Consider the following 21,694-nt stretch of genomic DNA (forward strand, 5'->3'; position numbering starts at 1 on the left):
AACAAAGCCTGGCAAGTGTGAACAAACCCTAAATTGACAAGTGTAATATTGTGGAATGTCCGCATGTGTTTTGCTGACAGTATTCACTCTCGCCGGATACAAGTGTGTCAACAAGATGAATGTTGTTATTCTGAGAGGCGATGTTTACATTTTTCAAGATTGAGACATTTTACTCCTGTAGCGCAGCACACCTGCAGAAAGACACAACATGATCTCACCCTTAACAACAGACACTTCGACGGCTTTACTTTACCGAGGGTGATGCGTCACAGCAGGTAATTACAGTCACTGCTGACAGATTGATGAATAATGACGACAACGGCACCTTCGTCTATAAATTCTTTCGGACTGCTGAGCTGCAATCTTTGCTGCGGGTTCACTCTAGGCAACTTTGCGACATTTCTGATCAAAAGGTAAGATGGGACAATTCATTTTATAATTGCTTTTTGATCAGCGTATCAAGTTACTTTGCTGCCAAACTCCCAGCAGCTCTGATGCTAATTACTCTCATTCCTAACCCAGTGCTGGCAAACACAACCGAAGGCCTTGTTTTGAAGAAGCCACAGACAATGTGGGCCGTCGCTCTACTTCTTTGTCTGGGAAATGTTCTCATTAGCGGCGAGGCCAGTGATCAAGATTCTCTGCCAGCCGCGGGTGCGCAATTTTCCCAGATGGACAAAAACAACTTCAACTGTTCTGCGAGTCCCCCTCCTATGTGCAACTACTCGACTGGGATCCGGGATACATTCAAGTACCTTAATACGGCCATTTCCGTTGCAGTTTTTGTGCTGGGAATTGTGGGAAATTCTCTACTCTTGAGGTTCATTCACAAAAACAAACGCATGAGAAACTGCACCGACATCCTGATTGCAAGTCTGGCATCGGGAGACCTCCTCCACATTGTGATGGGCATCCCAGTCAACACCTACAGGGTGAGTGATTCGCCTCACAACATGTAATTACAAGGTCGACATAATTCCAAGTCTTATCGGCCTTTTTTGCACACGTTCTGGTCATTGCTGTCTTATCTTCAATTGATTGTTATTATCACTGAAACTTTTTTAACCCTATTTTTTGTTTACCACATGTAGCTCATGGCAAAAGATTGGCCGTTTGGCTCGCTGCTGTGTAAGCTGGTGCCCTTCATCCAGAAAACCTCTGTTGGAGTTATCGTGTTGAGTTTGTGCGCTCTGAGTGTTGACAGGTGAGAAATCACAGATTTATAGAGCTGAAGACAATCATGATTTGAAAAGGTGGTTTTTATTTCTGCACAAAAATCCAATGTTTGACTACATAAAATACTAGGTCACAAAAATTCATTACTCACAAAAATACATGTCACAATAAAAAAAAAAAAAAAAAAAGAATAAATTAAAAAAATATATATATATATCTCAAGTAGCTTACACTAAAAAGGTGGATTTTAGGACTAAAAGTTCATCCAAAAATATTCAATTACATAAATATAGTAATATTGTATTAAAAGAACAATGTATCGGCCCACGAATGAAACAGTAGCATTTTGGCAACCCCTTGGCTACCATTGACGGCAATAAACGTACAATCGCTTGCAGCCCTCCCAGCTGAAATGAATGGACGTTTTTTTTTTTTTGCTCTAAGCCGGTCTGAAACATCATTCACTGTCACCTCTTCCAGTTCAATTATAATTTCTTATCACTAGGAAACTGTGAAAGGTAAATTTACTGCCTAAAAAACAACAACCTTGTTTGGTTCTTAAATGTCACAAAAGTGACTCGTGACTCACCGAACAGGCTTTAACAAGCAATGAATGGTAAATGGTAAATTTCGTCTTGCTAAAATGTGTAAAATGTGCCAAAAAATGTAATTTTTTTTCTTTTTTTGGGGGTGGGGGGGTTGTTTTGGGAAAAGAAGCTAAGAGTTTGGTTTGAATTAATATTTAAATAAAATAATTTGGGTATTTTAGATACTCAAAATATGTCACTGTTTTGAAATGGCACAGTGAACCCCTGCTTTTTCCATATATATGCAACAACATGGCATCAAAACACTTTTCCCCCCTCCTTTTAGCTGCCATTATATAATCTGATTCAAGGGCTTTCAATCGATTAATAATGTATTATGGACATTTTTAACAAAATTGGTTACATTGCACCTTCAGCAATAAAAAATACAAAGCAATTTTGAGGGTTTTGACATGTTTCTTGTGGAAATATTACAAGCATTTGAATGAAAACAATTATTTTTAACAAAACTGCATAGCTCAAAGATGACGATGTTTATTGATGTTTTATGTTTCGCTGAATTTGATTGGATTGTTTCTTGACCAAGCGATGTATTGATCTAGATTCATGTATTGTTATTACACACCTAGTGTTCACCTTTTATTTATTATTCAACTTTTCACAGACCATTAGGTGAACCGATGCTTTCTTATCACTAAAATTGACATATTTGCAGTTTTTGTGCTTTGTGCAAATATTTGGCACTATCTGGTTGTATATTGGGGCCAAGCAGTGACATACAAGTGGTTAGGTATCGTATCTTATTATGTAAATGGTGATTTACATTCATATTAGTTTCTTACCTACAATCTAAAGCTCCTACATTATTATGAATGCTCTTAAAATGCGCGCTATTGTAGTTAGGTTTGGATCAGTTTTTTATTTCCTAAAAACAAGGTGGTGCCTATCAGTAACGTGCGGTCAGGGGAGGCAGGTGAGGCAGAGCCTCACCTGTCATCATGACAAAAAAATAATTATAGCATCAAATTTATATTAATATTTGTCCATTGCTCTTAATGTATGACTCATTTCAAACATTTTTTATAGTCAAAATCGCTGAATTTGCCCATTTCCTGTTCAAATAACGAAATGAAACGAGAGGTGCGGCAGCAACGAGTAAAGCCTCACCTCTGATTGCGCAATCCATAACAAACTGGGTTGATACATGGAATTGGAGCGTGCTGGTTGCCATACATCTGCATGTCGCCATTATAATGTTTCCAGATACGTTTATTTGACCTGATTTTCCACAGTCTGGCTAATGTCTTTAACCCTTAAAGTTTAATGTTTGTTAGCGACATATTTAGTTTTGCTGATGGGAAATAAAACCGCAGTGAAAAGGCACAGGTTGCGGCAGATAGTACGCTGCCGCACAGAAAGGGGGCGAACGTGAGCCAACAGGTAATGGCGCCAGGCGAATCAAGTGCACTGCGGCGAGCAGTTTTGTACTACGTCGACAATATCGGACTCCCAAAATGGAAGAGGATTATATATCCAAACTTAAAAAATTCTCAAAACTGGACTTTCAGTCAAAAGTGGACCTGATTAACAGAGGAAGACCAACGCCGGAGCTAAAAGGTTTGCTTCAAACTACGGGACAGTCTAAGATAACTCGCTCTTCTCAAACGGAGTGGTACACCCGAAGAAAAACTACTGGCTGTGTGGCTGTCCTTCGAAAAACTGCCTTTACTGCTTCCCATGCCTTTTGTTCTCAGCTTGTGCCAATGTCTGGACTAACACGGGATATTGTGACATGAAAAATTTACCACGAAGTCTCAGCAAACATGAGAGATCGTACACTCACATTCAAAGCCAGACTGCTTTAAAATTTTTGGGAACTCAAGGATCGATTTGGCTTTGAACGAACAGCGGCGGCTCAACGTTAGCACCCACAATGCTAAGGTAAAGGAGAACCGCGAGATTTTGAAAGACCTCATTAATGCAACCTGCTTCTTAGCTAAGCAGGAGTTAGCATTTCGTGGTAACGATGAGAGGGCAAGCTCTACTAATCGTGGCAATTATGTCGAACTTTTATACGCTTTTGCTGAGAAAGATGAGAGGTTAGCTAGACATTTGGACACATCCACTGTGTTTTCTGGCTTGTCAAATAGAATACAGAACGATCTAATTGTAGCAATCGGTGATGTGATACAGTCAGAATAGGACCGATTCAGGACAACTTTCCTCCCTGGCGATCATCTCCATTGAGGCGGAGAGACTTTTAAAACTAAAGGAAAATAAGGAGGACTTTTACAACAAAGTAACTGAGGTTTTTGTGGCGAAGGGCAGGCGCATGGACTTCATCTACAAATAAAGGTAAGACCACAGTTTTCATTTTAATCTTAATATTTTAAAACTAAATTTTTGCCTTAAATAAAATATACTTTTTCTTTTCATGCTTTTTGTTGAGCAATCTGTATTAAATTGATTTAAGTATCAGATTCAAGTTTTAAAAACAACTGAATATTTCACAAAAGGTCAAAATTGAAATCTGTGGTTTTGTACACCACTCTGTACTCATTTATGTTGTATGAACTAAAGACTTGCGATGGAAATTCCAACACATGGAGAGTGTAGCGCAAATGCACGTTATTTTCTACCTTTACATATCTGTAATATGTACCGTGTGTGTGTGTTTTGTGAAGAATGCTGATGAGATATGAAATAACCAGTAGTTAACTGAATAAGCTACCCTTTTTGGTTATATATTTGTAAATCTGACACTTAAGGAGTCAGTGCCTCACCAACCACGAACCTCACCGCACGTCACTGGTGCCTATGTAATTTAATGAAATCCTGCAATTGGTGTGTGAATGTTTGTGTGAATGCGAGCTAACGTAAAAAGTGCTTTGGGCACAGTAAAAACGTGTGGATAAGTGCGCTATAGGCTATACAGTGTATCACAAAAGTGAGTACACCCCTCGCATTTCTGCAGATATTTAAGTATATTTTTTTATGGGACAGCAGTGACAAAATGGCACTTTGACACAATGAAAAATAGTCTGTGTGCAGCTTATATAATAAAGTTAATTTATCCCCCCCCCCCCCCCCCCCCCAAATAACTTAAAATATAGACATTGATATCTAAACCCCTGGCAACAAAAGTGAGTACACCCTTAGAAACTACGTACATCCCTAAATGTCCAAATTGAGTACTGCTTGTCATTTTCCCTCCAAAATGTCATGTGACTCGTTAAAGGAGTGCTGTCAGCATTGCTGCAGAGATTGAAGAGGTGGGGGGTCAGCCTGTTAGTGCTCAGACCATACGCTGCACTCTACATCAAATTGATGTGCATGGCTGTCACTCAGGGAGGAAGCCTCTTCTGAAGACGGTACACAAGAAAGCCCGCCCGTCTCATCAGAGCATAGGACATGGTTCTAGTAATCCATGTCCTTTGTCGACATGTCTTCACCCGTCTCATCAGAGCATAGGACATGGTTCTAGTAATCCATGTCCTTTGTCGACATGTCTTCAGCAAACTGTTTGCGGGCTTTCTTGTGTACAATCTTCAGAAGAGGCTTCCTCCTGGGGTGACAGCCATGCACTCCAATTTGATGGAGAGTACGTCGTATGATCTGAGCACTAACAGGCTGACCCCCCACGTCTTCAATCTCTGCAGCAATGCTGAAAGCACTCCTGTAACAAGTCACATGACATTTTGGAGGGAAAATGACAAACAGTACTCAATTTGGACATTCAGGGATGTATGTAGTTTCTAAAGGCTGTACTCACTTTTGTTGCCAGGGGTTTGGATATTAATGTGTATATTTTGAGTTATTTTGGGGAGAAAATACATGAACTCTATTATATAAGCTACACACAGACTACTTTTCATTGTGTCAAAGTGCCATTTTGTCACTGTTGTCCCATGAAAAGATATACTTAAATATCTGCAGAAATGCGAGGGGTGTACTTACTTTTGTGATACACTGTAAGTACTCTCCATTTTTGACATTAAATGTGGACAAGACATCAATGTATTTATGTGGCATTACCTCTCTAGGGCTGAAAAACCAAAAATACTCATTATAGGTACCTCTCCGTCGTATCTCGGCAACGCCTCAAAGTCACCCGAGCATCCGTTTGGACCACTCTCATATGGCTCCTCTCCATTATGCTGGCTGTACCTGAACTGGTTGGCTTCGGCGTGATAAATGTGGACTACAAAGAGCGACATCTGAGAATTTGTCTGTTCCATCCTGTGCAGACCACACCATTTATGCAGGTTACCTGATGCAACCCACAAGTAACAAGCTGACTTTGATGTTACTTCCTAATCCATTGATGTAGTACATTACTGAGAAAGCCACTGGCTTTGTTGTTTTTGTTATACATTTCACAGCAGGTATTTTGTAAATAGTGAATTTTAAAGCTGAAAAATACATACATATATTCATTATTTTTCATCGATTCAATGTCCCTAACTGTACATTTTCTGATTTCGTCTCATTGGATGAGCAGTCGTATAAAGCCGTAAAGGACTGGTGGCTCTTCAGCTTCTACTTCTGTATGCCACTAACTTGTACTGCCGCCTTCCATGCGCTAAGTACTTGGAGGATGCAAAAAAATAAAGACAATTCGTTAATAAACAACGACACAGAAAAGGTAATTCTCTATTTGATCAGTTTAGATTCAACTATTGCTGATAAAAGTTTGTTTATTCAGAAGCTGGGACCTTCAAGGACTGTTTTCTACTTGGTGCTGGTGTTTGCCATCTGCTGGTTGCCGCTCTACTTCAGCAGGATCTTGATGGCCACTGCATACAATGAGAAAGATCCTAACAGATGCCAGCTACTGAGGTGAGTCTTAATAACAGAATAATTTCTATTGGAATCAATAATTTTGCAGTATTCAGAATGTTCACTGTTGTAGTGTCCTTCTTGTGCTGGATTACATTGGCATCAATCTGGCGGCTTTAAACTCTTGCCTCAACCCTGTGACCTTTTACGTAGTCAGCAAAAGATTCCAAACCAGTTTCAAGGTGAGATATTATCTTCATACTCAGATTGAATTGGCTCAATAAATTCTTTCTTTATAAACCTCAAGACACATTAAGACACTCGAGGAAAATTTGGGAGAAAATGGTCCTGGTAAATGTTGTGTAGCAATTCTGGGTAGATTCAATTTTTTCCTTTTTTTTTCATTCCAATTTTTGATATAATTATCCCAATTTCATGTGAATACTAATTATTCATTGTTATTATTATTATTTTACATTTTTACATACAATTATGACAATTATATCCTTGTAAAATTATTTATCATCATATTTCAACTATATTCATTTTTGGAATATTAAGGCTTTTTTGTGTTAAATTACAACTTTCTTTTTAATATAATGACTTTTTTCTGGTAATACTTTTCCTTTTCTAGTGTTATGACATTTTTTCTATGTCATACCATAACTTTATTTTTGAGACTTTCTTTTAAAAATGTTGCGTCTTTATTCCATTTTTATTACGATTTTAGCCTTTGCAGAGAATTACATTTTTTGGGGGAAAATTATGCCTTTATTCTAGTAATACAGTGATCCCTCGCTTCAAACTTCGCGCCCTCAGTCCATCGCGGATTTTTTTTCGATTAAAAAAGAAAATACAGATGAGCTGTCCCGAGCCGATCGCTTAGTCTCACTCTAATTCCCTCCCTCCCTCTCTCCCTCATCCTTCTCTTTGTTGGTCAGACAGTGCATGTGGGACAGTAACATGTTTAAAACTTATCATAATTGTTACATTTGAAGTGCTTAAAAGCCATTTATTATCTATATATATAGTGGGGCAAATAAGTATTTAGTCAACCACCAATTGTGCAAGTTCTCCTACTTGAAAAGATTAGAAAGGCCTGTAATTGTCAACATGGGTAAACCTCAACCATGAGAGACAGAATGTGGGAAAAAAAATAGAACATCACATTGTTTGATTTTTAAAGATTTTTTTTTTTCAAAATTAGAGTGGAAAATAAGTCACCTACAAACAAGCAAGATTTCTGGCTGTCAAAGAGGTCTAACTTCTTCTAACGAGGTCTAACGAGGCTCTCCTCGTTTCCTGTATTAACGGCACCTGTTTTAACTCATTATCAGTATAAAAAACACCTGTCCACAATCTCAGTCAGTCACACTCCAAACTCCTCTATGGCCAAGACCAAAGAGCTGTCGAAGGACACCAGAGACAAAATTGTAGACCTGCACCAGGCTGGGAAGACTGAATCTGCAATAGGTAAAACGCTTGGTGTAAAGAAATCAACTGTGGGAGCAATTATTAGAAAATGGAAGACATACAAGACCACTGATAATCTCCCTCGATCTGGGGCTCCTTACCCCGTGGCGTCAAAATGATAACAAGAACGGTGACCAAAAATCCCAGAACCACACGGGGGGACCTAGTGAATGACCTACAGAGAGGTGGGACCACAGTAACAAAGGCTACTATCAGTAACACAATGCGCCGCCAGGGACTCAAATCCTGCACTGCCAGATGTGTCCCTCTGCTGAAGAAAGTACACGTCCATGCCCGTCTGCGGTTCGCTAGAGAGTATTTGGATGATCCAGAAGAGGACTGGGAGAATGTGCTATGGTCAGATGAAACCAAAATAGAAATTTTGGGTAGAAACACAGGTTCTCGTGTTTGGAGGAGAAAGAATACTGAATTGCATCCAAAGAACACCATACCCACTGTGAAGCATGAAGGTGTAAAAATCATGCTTTGGGGCTGTTTTTCTGCAAAGGGACCAGGACGACTGATCTGTGTAAAGGAAAGAATGAATGGGGCCATGTATGGAGGGATATTTAGTGAAAATCTCCTTTCATCAGCAAGGGCATTGAAGATGAGACGTGGTTGGGTCTTTCAGCATGACAATGATCCCAAACAAACAGCCAGGGCAACAAAGGAGTGGCTTCGTAAGAAGCATTTCGAGGTCCTGGAGTGGCCTAGCCAGTCTTCAGATCTCAACCCCATAGAAAATCTGTGGTGGGAGTTGTAAGTCCGTGTTGCCCAACGACAGCCCCAAAACATAACTGCTCTAGAGGAGATCTGTTTGGAGGAATGGGCCAAAATACCAGCAACTATGTGTGAAAAGCTTGTGAAGAGTTACAGAAAACGTTTGGCCTCCGTTATTGCCAACAAAGGGTACATAACAAAATATTGAGATTAACTTTTGGTATTGACCAAATACTTATTTTCCACCATGATTTGCAAATAAATTCTTGAAAAATCAAACCATGTGATTTTCTGTTTTTTTTTTTCCACATTCTGTCTCTCATGGTTGAGGTTTACCCATGTTGACAATTACAGGCCTCTCTAATATTTTCAAGTGGGAGAACTTGCACAATTAGTGGTTGACTAAATACTTATTTGCCCCACTAATATATATATATATATATATATGTATATATATATATATATATATATATATATATATATATATATATATATATATGTATATATATATATAGAGGTGTGCAAAATTTCCAATTCTCAGATTATTCGCGATTCGGCCGTGGTAGATTCGAGAACGATTCACAAACATCCAAATTCCGATTATTGAAATATGCCAAGTAAAGCGGAAGTACAACACACTCAGCGCGCTGCGCGGTCTTCGGGACGGAACGGAGCGAGAGTAGCTAAACATCATGCTTCTCATTACCCGGCCCCTCAGGTAATGCCAATGCTCAACTCACGGCTCTAGCTCAACTCATGCCACGAGATAAAAAAACACAACAACATACCTGACTGCTGCCGAAAAGCTGCTACAAAGTACAGCCACATAATGTTACGGTATATATCATTTATATAGGACTAGATGCATTATAGATTCGGTAGCGTAAGCAGCATATCAACAAAAAGCTAGATGCGGGCATTAGTAAATGGCCGCCATCTTAAAGCAGTACACTTCCCTGCAAGGCTGTTGTAGCGAACCTTCCAAGCAAACCTAATTAACTTTTTATCTAAAATACTCCTAAATCGGTAAAATATTGACTTGAATCTATCTTTAAAATAGTTTTAAAACTTTCACATGTCGAAAGTAGACAAAAGGGAAATTATGGAATAATGGGAGCAATTTTAACAACTTTAACGGTTGATTCACAACATTAATTGAATGTAGTTTGAAGCTGCTGATACAGAATGGGGACTGGAGTTTTTTTATTTAATGTTATTTTTGTGTATTTGTTTACTGCTATATGCGAACTTGATACTGAAATAGTAGTTTGGTTTAGCCTGAGAGTATTTTTGAACAATTTTGGAACTAATGTACAAAACTTAAAAAAAATAAATAAAAAAAACTTTAAGAAAAAAAGGAGGGAGGGTGCATCAATAATCGTTTTATAATCAAATCGGAGCCTCTGAATCGTAATCGTAATCGAATTGTTAGGTGCCAAAAGATTCCCAGCTCTATATATATATCTATATATGTATAAATATATATATATATATATATATATATATATATATATATATATATATATATATATAGGTATACATATGTATTAGGGCTGTCAAACAATTAAAATTTTTAATCGAGTTAATTACAGCTTAAAAATTAATTAATCGTAATTAATCGCGATTCAAATCATCTATAAAATATGACATATTTTTCTGTAAATTATTCTTGGAATGTAAAGATACGACACAAGACAGATATATACATTCAACATACGGTACATAAGTACTTTATTTGTTTATTATAACAATAAATCAACAAGATGGCATTAACATTATTAACATTCTCTTAAAATGATCCTTGGATAGAAAGACTTGTGGTTCTTAAAAGATAAATGTTAGTACAAGTTATAGAAATTTTATATTAAAACCCCTCTTAATGTTTTCGTTTTATTAAAATTTGTAAAAATTTCAATCAAAAAATAAACTAGTAGCTTGCCATTGTTGATGTCAATAATTACGCAATGCTCACGCATTATGCTGAAACCCATAATATCATTTGGACCCAAGCGCCAGCAGAGGGCGCCAAACACCAAAAAACAAGTAACAAGCTGACATTACACTGCAGTCATTTTAAACTGTTTGAGCGGGGCATGTGTGTTAATTGCGTCAAATATTTTAACTTGATTAATTTAAAAAATTAATTACGGCCCGTTAACATGATAATTTTGACAGCCCTAATATATAAATAAATATATATATATATGTATATACTGTATATATACTGTATATATACTGTGTATATATATATATATATATATATATATACTGTATGTATATATATATATATATATATATATATACTGTATATATATTATATATACTGTGTATATATTTATATATATACTGTATATATACGTGTATATATATATATATGTATATACACACACACACATACATATATATATATATATATATATTAGGGCTGTTAAACGATTAAAATTTTTAATCGAGTTAATTACAGCTTAAAAATTAATTAATCGCAATTCATACCATCTCTAAAATATGCCATATTTTTCTGTAAATTATATATATATTCTGTAAAATAAATTGTTGGAATGGAAAGATAAGACACAAGATGGATATATACAGTGGGGAGAACAAGTATTTGATACACTGCCAACCTGTTCTCCCCGCTGTACATTCAACATACGGTACATAAGGACTGTAGTGGGCATTTCACTCTACAGTCATTTAAATCTGTCTATGCTGTCCTCACTCCGAAGCGTCTACTTTTTCCAAAGCTAGACAGCTAGTGAACGATGCCATAATAATCACACTTCTCCCTTTTTCATCTGATTTATTAATAAAATAGCCTCAAACCATTGTCCTCTTTAGACCGTCGTAAAACTACAACAAAAAAAAGTACACAAGCATTGCATTAGCAACAACGTTAGCTTAGCACGCTATACAGGTTCACTAAACAAACAAAATGCGTCTCATACAAAAAATATAACATTTCGCTTACTAACATAATATGTACATTCTTTACAACAACCATACTTACGGACAAATCTTGTCCAAGGATCATATAAGCACAACATTACGTAGGCGTCAGCCCGAGACGTCGTGCAGCCATATTGAACTGGCAAGAAAAAAAATAAACCATGTCGCAAAGCGACCACAAGAGTTCGCTGTTAGACAGTACAAAAAGCCTGCTGTAAAACTTACCAAAAGGCAGAATACTGTCTGAGCGGGACATGTGCGTTAATAGCGTTAAATATTTTAACGTGATTAATTTAAAAAATTAATTACTGCGCGTTAACGCGATAATTTTGACAGCCCTAATATATATACATATATATACTGTGTGCATATATATATGTATGTATGTATATATATATATATATATATATATATATATATATATATATATATATATATATATTATATATTATATATACTGTACAACCAGGTGCTGTTTGGGAGTCATGCATGGAGAAAACCTTATTTCTTTATGTGGGATTTTTTCCCCACTGAATAAATGCACTTGTATTGAAGGTTGGATTTTTCTCTTTTTTTCCATTAAGGTCCCATATTATTTAAGAGGAAAAAAAAAATTATTAGAAGCTAAAAAAATACATAATTATTATAAATCCAATAATTATGGAGGGCACTGTATATATGTTACACAAGTTTTTTTTTTTTTTTTTTTAATTTGGGGAAAAAAAGTGAAAAACATTTGATTTGGATCCCTCTCCAATGCTAAATCTAAATAAATACATTGAACACACAAAGAAAAAAAGAAGGGAAAAAAATATATATATACATATATACATATTGGGGGTGGCGCTATTTCATGGTTTTTCACTTATCACGGCGGGTTCTGGTCCCCATTAACCGCGAAAAACGAGGGATCACTGTATTATAAATTATTTTCCCTATCAAAATAATGACTCATTGCTTTCATTCCACCTACATATTATATATATATATACTGTATATATTTATATATATACCTGTACATTATGCCTACTTATTTCTCTCTACATGTAGCAGACATATTTTTAACTGTAGCTTTACTTTTCCTCCCCCTAGAAAATTAAGACATTCATCTGAAAGAAATGGCAGCTTCATTCCAATATGAAAACTTCATTCTTTTGAATTGCTGCACATTTACTGTACAGTATTTCTCTTGTAACATAAAAACTTTTCTCTTATAAGAAGCAACTTCATTTTCCGCTACTACACCCCCCCCCCCCTCCACTTTTTTGACCATTCAGCGTTCATCATCTTCATCACAAAAAGACATTTGTTGCTAGGTAACATAAATCCATGTGTTTCTTTTCATGCTGTCATTCAAAGACAACCATGTTTCTGTTAGACTGTGTGCTTTATTGTTTGGATCTTTGGTTAGATTGAATTTATAAGGCCTTTTTATATGGCGCTGCAATATAGTACTGCTTTTGATTTACGTTGCTTTTGGCTGAAAGAAGTCCAGCAAGCATTAAAAGTGCATTGAAAATGTGAAATGCAACACTTTGGCTCGTAAATCCGCTGCGAACTGTCGTTTCCTTTTGCATTTATTTGATATTTGATTTACTATTGTGCTCGTACACTGATGTAGGAATGCACTGCATCACGCTGAGAGCCATTTTAAAAATATTGCCCTAAATAAGATAAGAATAATAATCCAAGTCCCCATCTGCAGTGCAGCCCTCCACCTGTACATTAGCTTCATACATCCTCTGTGTTGTACTGGCTCTCATTAGACAGCACAGACGCGCCTGAAGAAGCGGCCGGTGAGTGTTCGTTCCTCTTCTCAGCCCATACACATTGAGTCATGTCCATAAAATGGACTGCAGACTGCAGTGAGCAAGCACCCAGGGGTGCAATAAGTGAAAATGGTCTGGAAAACCATTGTGAGAGGGAAGATGAAAAAAAAACATCAGCAAATAGCCTCACAGCAAGTTTCAAGGGACATATTTTAAAAGCTTTTATTTTATATAGCTTTAAAAGGAAAAAAAGAGAAGAATTCACGTGTTATGATACTCTTTACTGGCTGAGGATGCTTCCTTCCTGCTTGTGACCACTTGCAGTCTGCAATTTCTATACAGTGCTTTAAGTGTGTGAAATAAACTCAACATTAGATTAGATGTACATTATGAACAACTCTCAGGTAGATGTTGTAAAAACTAAAAGCTGTGTAATCACAGAAGATTCAGCTGGCCAGTCATAGCCTATATTTTGACTGTCTATTTTCATGTACATTTTAATAACACATATCCATTGTGACTGTTGAAACACAAAAACTATATGTGGTGTTTTTAATGTACCACTGCTGTTGATGAGAATAATTCTTGCTTCTTCAAAATCATTACTCTTTGGGAAATGATGAACAAAAATCTTCAATTGCAATCATACTGTATAACATTGAGCACCAACAAAACACTACCCAAAAACCATGTTCTCCTAATTCAAATGGGTTGGACGTCTATCTACGTCAATGACACTTAAACCTAATAAAACTATGGTTTGAACCTCTTGGCTGGTGGTGGAGCTTTCTTCATCAAATCAACTATTTTCACTAGTTAGTGACTAAAAAAACATCCTGAATTTCAATACGATTATATGGTATTCGATGAAACCTGCTGATTAGAATGAAAGGACAAACTTTCTCTTCGCATTTTACACCAATGTATACATTGTGCCAGAAATTTCCAAATTTGTTAACGCCATCTTTGCCGTTGTTACACAAAAATTTCAAAATATGGTGGAAAACAATCAGGTGACTTGAAGTTCCGCTCTGAGACCCGCAATTTAGCCAAATTTCAAAATTGTCCGATATGCATGTGTGTTACATAATTGGAAAGCTTAAAATCTCAATTTTCTGAGGAAAGAAAAATTTTGAACAGGAGGGAATATTTTTTTTTTTTTTTTTAATGTTTTTCAAACAGCAAAAGCCTATATGGAGGTGAGAGCACGTGAGGACAGAATTACAGACGGCATGACTTTAACGAGATATTATCGCATACTTACCTTGTTTCGATCCAAAAACTTCATGTAGCATATATCACTGAGTGTCAAGACACAGCTGTGAATGGCCACTGCTGGATTTTTGGGGGATTTTATAGGTGAAACATGTTAATACAACAAGGGTCGCAATGCAGAAAACGCAGACATCAAGGAGTGGTCCAGATTTTCTTTTTCATATATTCACCCTTTTAAATGTCCCCCCCCCCCCCCTTATTTTTCTTTGTTTGGATCGATTATTTTTCATCTAACATATCGGAGAAAATGCGACAGTAACAAAAAAAAAAAAAATACAATTAAGTGATAGTTATAATGTAGATATCTGTGACTTTTTTACAGACACCATTTTTTTCATTGTGACATATTGTCACATATTGTATTTGTTTAAAAGTTTGAAATATGTGTGTGAATAATTTTTTTAGAGAAGTTTAAAAAAAAAAAAAAAATATGAGGGATCAATTAATTATTCTAAGCTAAAAACGACAGGCATTTTTAATAATAAATATAATTAAATACCTTCGTTTTATGGCTGGGTTGAAACAAAAGCGGTTGCGCGACGTCTGTAAATGGGGGTTTTCAGGGTAAAACAGACATATTAAAAATAGATTGGGGGCTTAATGGGCCATGAATCTGCTATGGCAATATATAGACATATTGTTCTATCAAACACAACAGTTGTTTTGGCTTAAAATACAGCAGTTTATTTCAAAGAGGAGTGCAAGAGCAGAAACTGCTTTTTCAGTCTTGTCTGTGTTTTCTGCCATATACGTTAGCTGCTTATCATTTTCTGGTTTAATTTTGCTTTGAGGCACCAGTAGTTGATTCGTTTTGTTTGATTTCTTTGCTCAGTTTTTGTGGTAAGCAGCCAATCAAAATTCACCCTGGACTTCGATGCCTAATTGGTTTGAGAATTGTGGCACATGTGTAATGCTGGGCAATCAATGGCAAGAGCAGGAGGATCCGTGATCCGTGATAGAAAAAAAAGGTTTTAGATAAAATATAATTGTAAGTTCTTACAACAAAACGATTTTGTGTGCATATACCCATCCTCACGCACACAGAACACGTACACATGTGCTCAAAACAAGCTTTTGTGCTCACTATTTCCCATTACAGACATGTAATTGTGGTATAAACCTAACACCATGCACCTCATCACCTTCCTCACTTGACTGCTGCACAGGCTGCTTGCACCTGTCAAGGCCTGGCACGACTTCTTACAGTGCATCATCATTTGGGACAATGTTGCCTTCCACCAATCCCACCTTGTCCCTGCAGGTCCTGCCTGCTTTCTCCTCTTTCCTCAATCCAATCGAGGAGTTCTTCTCAGCATGGATTGTGTTTGATCACCAGCCTAACCAGGAGATGTCCCTGCTGGATTGGATGAATGCAGGTTTTCTGGCAATGGATATGGAAGGCTGTTGGGGATGGATAAGGCATGTGAAAAGATTCCTTCCATGTGGACGAGAAAATGTCCAATGAGATGTGGATGAATGTATGTGGCCAGACAGTCAGGATGTAAGCTACCATAGGTTGGTCAAATCCATTAGAACAGGGAAAGCTGGCCGTGATCACGTTTCGGTGCTATTGACAGAGATATAAATGGATGAATATGGATGGCTGGCAGTGAATATTCGCTGCCAGACTTTCCATCTTCAAATGGATTGGATGTGTATTGCCGTCAATGGCAGTAATCAGTAGTTTTTTAGGTGGAACTTGGTGTAAGAATTTTGCAAACACTCCAGTCCAATTCTTTCATGAGTTAATCACTGAATAAAAACAACAGAAAAAGTCTTGCTGTGATTTTGCGTGCATACTTTTGTCCATTTACAATGAGTTGAAACAGCTATTGAGTTTTATTTTTCTCAGTCTACTGTGTAATCTTTGATTGGATTACATTGTTAATTTCAGCATGGTTCACGTTGTTTGAAGGAATTGTCTGCTTTTGTTGCATATGATGTGTATATGCTGTGTTTGAGTAGCAGCACTTTGCTAACAAAATTAATCATTTTGATTGAAAAATTTTTAGTGAGGAAAGGAACACCGCTGGCAGAAATTTGATCATTGTATTTGCAAATTGCACATTTACTAACAAAATGAATCATTTGGATGGTGACATTTTGCAAGAAATTGTCAAGGTTTCACAGTTTACGCTAAATGTTTTGGAGTGTACTTTAAGGGGTTCACCAACTGTAGTGGAATGATCAATATATTAGATTCTGATATCTTATTAAAAAACTATGGTGGTCCAACCACTGGTAAACATGAAGATGTATTAGCATTTAAAATTCAATTTCAAACATCACCCCATAAAAAACTTTCAACTCAAAAAAGCACCACCTGCCTTCATGGTTACACTTCAGTGATATTTGTGCGTGTAAGTTGTTGTTGCTGTCGTAACTAGGGATGGGAATCGAAATCCGATTCCAATTCGGAACCGGTTCCGAGTGTTTCGAGGCCTCGACATCACAATGAAAAAGCCTTAACAATCCCTTTAACGATTCCTAAAGACGCGTATTGCGTCATGACGTGTCTTGTTGTCTAGACGCATCAAACTAGCATGGCGCCAAGAACCACTCGCTCCAAAGTTTGACTACAATTCACCAGGAAAGTGTGAAAATGAAAGGTTACAACGGGTAAGCACGAGCATTGCAGCCATAAACATAACAATGACAGCACGTAGGTTCAAACGCTCTAAAGTGTGTTTCACTTCACGAGGAAAAATTACAACAAAGCGACTTGCAGTCATTGCAAGGTGGAGGTAACTGCATCGGGAGGGAATACAACTGCGCTGTCCTCACAGAGAGGCTAAAGCTCAGTTCTGGCTATACAGCTAGCTAAACTCCCAAATGACGATGTAGAAGACGTTGGTATAATTTGCTGACTTTATTCAACCATCACTTGAAGAGTGAAACTAAGAATAGAAATGAAACAAATCAATTTCGTCCCCAATAACAAACAGGTTTGCATCAACATAAACAGCGATGATTAGCTGCTAATAACAGTATGGTTAGCATTCGTTCGCTAGCATTAGCACATCGTTCAAACCACTACATAACTGGATTTAAGTGTCCGATCGCGAGTGGAAACACAACAACAACAACACAAAAGATGATACATACAGGCGTTGCCTCTGTAGATATTAACATTAACAAAGAACGTAGGCTCGTTGAAGTGTTTCCCTCTCTCACTTCGCTCGCTCACTCGCTTGGATGCGGCATTTCTTCGGGTGCCCAAACTGCGGCCCGCGGCCCAAATACGGCCCGCCTCCACATTTGGTCCGGCCATTTTGATTTTTTTTTTTTTTTCTCAATCGTGTTATTTATTTCCTGGCCTTTTTCCTTGAAGAATTCAGAGAGGGTTATTTGGTTATTATCTATTTAATTAATAGTGTTTTTATTATTAATTATTATTATTATATTATTATTTTTATTTTTTTTATTTTCATTTCGTGAAGAATCCAGAAAGGGTTATTTGATTGTGGCTTTCTGAAAAACAATAATTTTTTACATTTATGCACTTCTGCAATCGTCACACTTTTTCTGTTACAAACTGACCCCGGCCCCTCATCAGAGAAGGGAAAAGTTATGTGGCCCTCACAGGAAAAAGTTTGGGGACCCCTGCTTTAACACATATTGCCAAAGGCAGGACAACAACCTATCTGCCAATATATACCAATATTTTTATTTCTATTAGATAAATGTTTCAGTAAAATGTTACACATTCTTGTGTGTTTGCCACTTATTGCCACAGTTAACATTGAGGCTTTGGGCCTCTTTTGATTTCGTTGTGAGTTTGTAAGGTTGTGAGTTCTGATTAAACAAACTCGATGCCAATCAAAACGTTTGTTCTTCTTTTTCCCCAAATTAGAATCGATAAGAGAATCGATAAAGAATCGAATCGTTACGCAATATCGGTAATGGAATCTGAATCGTAAAAATCCTATCAATTCCCATCCCTAGTCGTAACTGTGTGTTTTTTAGGCGCGCATTTGTAGTTGGTGTGCATGCTTTTCGACAAATTCTCTCGTGACAACCAGCGGCACAAACTGAGGGATCAAACCTGACACAAGCAGCCAACTATACGGTGGCTGTTAACTCTTTGGTTGCTTTTGACGGCGACAGTCAAAATATATGAATGTATGAATGAATGAAACTCTCACCTTGGAGACTTTCACTGTAAATTTCAATGAGTTTGTCACATCTGTTCATTGGCCACCTGCCTCCCAGTTCAAATGGATTGGATGTCAATGGACATGGTTATGGTTTAACCCTTTAACACCGAACGTGTCGGCAGCAACGCGTTTACGCATATTGTCTTTGAAGCTTCGTCACGCTGTAATTACGTTACCCACGTGCCGCTGGTTGGTCTCATTTGAAAGTGCGGAAGTTGATGTCCACATCAGTTTTTATTTGAAGTCAATCAATCAAATAAAACAGGAGATAATGTCATTTGAGTATTGAGATTCATAATTTTATTGCACTCATAAATATGCATTAAAACGCTGCATGGACCATGTATCTATCTCCATATTTCCATCATTTCCTGTCCTTTTTCAAAACCGAAAGCCGCACAAAAGGCTACATATGAGTCGGCGTCTCGGCGAGTAGAAGTGACAGCAGCGCGCAAACGGCGAAAGAGTAGGCTGTGTGACGTTGTGTGTGTTGCAGCTCCATGACCTGTTCAAGAAGAAGCTTTATGGAGTGCGCAAAAAAAAAAAAAAAAAAAACTTTATTGGGTCGCATGCCTGAAATTTTTGAATTGAACTGAACTACTTGTCAATATTTTTGAAAATACTTTTTTTCAATGTTATATATTTTTTTTTCTTCACTAAAATCTTTTCCATTTTTATATACTGCAGATGTGTGTTCAAGAAGCTTGATTGCATGTACGTTTATATTTTTGATAAGGTGATGGGTACAATACCTAACTTCACAAAGAGATATCCTCCAAACCCTTTTTGTGTTAGATGATATATCTAAATTTTTTTTTCTCACTATTTTGCACTGTATATATCCTGCTTTGACCATAGTATGTGTAAAAGCCAAAAACACCTATGACCATACCTGCTGTTTGTGTTGAATTGTCAAACATAAAACTATTCAATCTTATTTTTTTCTATTGAATGTTTATCCTAACAAGTTGAATAAATATTATCAAGCTTCAAAACGGTTGGTCGAGCATGTTTGGTTGTCAATGGGACATCAACATTACAATTTTGAAAAAAGATTTTGGGATTTTTTTTCTTTTTGGGTCCAAAATGTGGATTATACTTGGTCAGTGAAGAAAATAACAGTTTGGACATGAAGTTCAAGGTGTCCTGAAAAAAGGGACCCAACTTGGCCATTGTGAACATTTTTTTCTTTGAAATAAAAAGAGAACATCAAATGCATGCAAATTTGGCCAAACTAGTGTAACAAGGTGGAAAGTTGGGGTGCCAGATTTTCCCATCGTCTCAAACGCATCATGCTCAGTTGACTGCCACTCCTCCAGCAGGCACTATAAATTGGCTCAGGCTCAGCACCTGTGCATGAGCCAGGTTATTCACTGATTTTTATGACGCTTGAATTAAAGTGATTTTTATTAATGATTTGTTAAAATAAATTCACCAAACCAAAATAAATTGTTCATTGTTGCCACCACATCTGCCTCATTAATTTTGCCAGACCTGTGTTTTATTTGTTACCAAGGGGCTTGCCTTGCCCGACCCGCTTACACTAGGCTTAGGTGTTAAAGGGTTAAAGCATTTAACAAAGCCCACTTACAAACTTATGGTTGATATTTACAACTGCCTTGGACATCTTGATACCATCAGATAACTTCCACAAACTAATGCACTCACACATTTGCGTTCCTAGACTACATTTTACCCTAAGCGACAAGACGCTTTGGCGCCCCCTATGAAGAAATAAAAAATAAAAACAACCGCAAAAACCAAAACCGTTTAAACAATTAATACAGCACATAAAGTATACTTAGCACAACCAAACAAATAAAACACAGTATTAGCAATGAATGTTACATTTATTAACACTGTCAAACCAGAAAGTGCACAAGAACAAATATATGCAAGACATTATTAAATTAACATCACAAACATTAATAAAATATTGTAGATATAATTCAAGTGTGGAAGATTCTACTTGTGACTAGTTGGTTCAGATGTGTTGACCACTACAGGGGTTCCGGTTTGAGAGCACAAGAGATGAACTCAAATACTTTTTTTGGCTCATCTGCAGGTGTGCATAGATGTACACACATTTAGTACCTGGTGAATAACATACAGAAATATAGCCAACATTCACTGCCCTTTTAAAGTGTTTAGCTTATTAAATTATAAACCACATCATTTTAAAGTGCCTATGACATCAAAAATCATGTTTATTTCGTATTTCACTTGGTATTTTATGCTCCTGAATGAAATGACCGCTTGGATGTGTGTGGAAGCGATCGTTTTATGTCTTCAATTTTTTTAATCCCGCTTCATGAAAATGAATAACTTCCTGTTTTGAGGAGGAACGCGAAGGTGACGTCACCCGGGTCAGCATCTCACAATACAGCATTGCTTTATAGCATGCAGATGGACTGCTGATTCAGCTGATTTTGCGGATAAATTTGTTTATTTTTCGCATCACGCCAGCCAAATGTCTTGCAGAAAATTGTTGCTGCACTAGCGAGAGGCGTGTGAGCCTTTTTGGGTTTCAAAAGGTTCCCACTGACTGCGGGTCTTGGCCAAAACAAGCCCTACTACTCTGGGACCATTGGACTTACGAGGAAGTGAGTAAACATCGTATTTTGTGTTATGTCAAATACTGGGATCATGGCACACATTTTAATACGGGGGTGGCTCACATTATGTGGCTGATTGTCCACCGAGAATGCCACTCTGCCGACAACCGGCGGCTTTTCGCACACACCCCTTATTGCCCTCTTCGTGTGCCCGGTGTTCTGTCAAATTTTCATCCCGATCAAAAATGGCAACTTTGTGTTAAAAATGGCCACGAATACAGCGATTACAAAGTAAA

At 37.2% G+C, this 21,694-nt stretch overlaps 1 protein-coding gene across 4 annotated transcripts; it reads left to right on the plus strand.

Annotated features, from left to right (window-relative positions):
* Nucleotides 1–161: 161 nt before the first annotated feature.
* Nucleotides 162–21,022, plus strand: ednrbb (endothelin receptor type Bb). 4 transcript variants are annotated; one of them, XM_057851662.1, is made up of 8 exons: nt 162–413; nt 523–932; nt 1,092–1,204; nt 5,797–5,989; nt 6,226–6,369; nt 6,430–6,563; nt 6,637–6,745; nt 15,948–21,022. In XM_057851662.1, exons 2-8 carry the CDS (start codon nt 570–572, stop codon nt 16,149–16,151), a joined length of 1,260 nt encoding a protein of 419 aa, XP_057707645.1. In that variant the 5' UTR covers nt 162–413; nt 523–569; the 3' UTR covers nt 16,152–21,022. The 4 variants fall into 4 exon arrangements, with proteins under 4 accessions (XP_057707645.1, XP_057707641.1, XP_057707643.1 ...); XM_057851658.1 differs by having other exon boundaries at nt 162–932; XM_057851660.1 differs by having other exon boundaries at nt 162–932; nt 6,433–6,563.
* The last annotated feature ends 672 nt before the right edge of the window (nt 21,023–21,694 follow it).

Source organism: Corythoichthys intestinalis, chromosome 12 (assembly GCF_030265065.1).
Source record: "Corythoichthys intestinalis isolate RoL2023-P3 chromosome 12, ASM3026506v1, whole genome shotgun sequence".
Classification (NCBI taxonomy): domain Eukaryota; kingdom Metazoa; phylum Chordata; class Actinopteri; order Syngnathiformes; family Syngnathidae; genus Corythoichthys; species Corythoichthys intestinalis.

What these genes read in the sequence shown, in the direction of transcription:
- ednrbb (XM_057851658.1), top strand. Translation starts at nt 303, where the DNA reads ATGAATAATGACGACAACGGCACCTTCGTCTATAAATTCTTTCGGACT. An exon ending in AGACCACACCATTTATGCAG is followed by an intron (nt 5,990 to 6,225) that starts GTTACCTGATGC and finishes TTGGATGAGCAG; the next exon opens with TCGTATAAAGCCGTAAAGGA. An exon ending in TAAACAACGACACAGAAAAG is followed by an intron (nt 6,370 to 6,429) that starts GTAATTCTCTAT and finishes TTGTTTATTCAG; the next exon opens with AAGCTGGGACCTTCAAGGAC.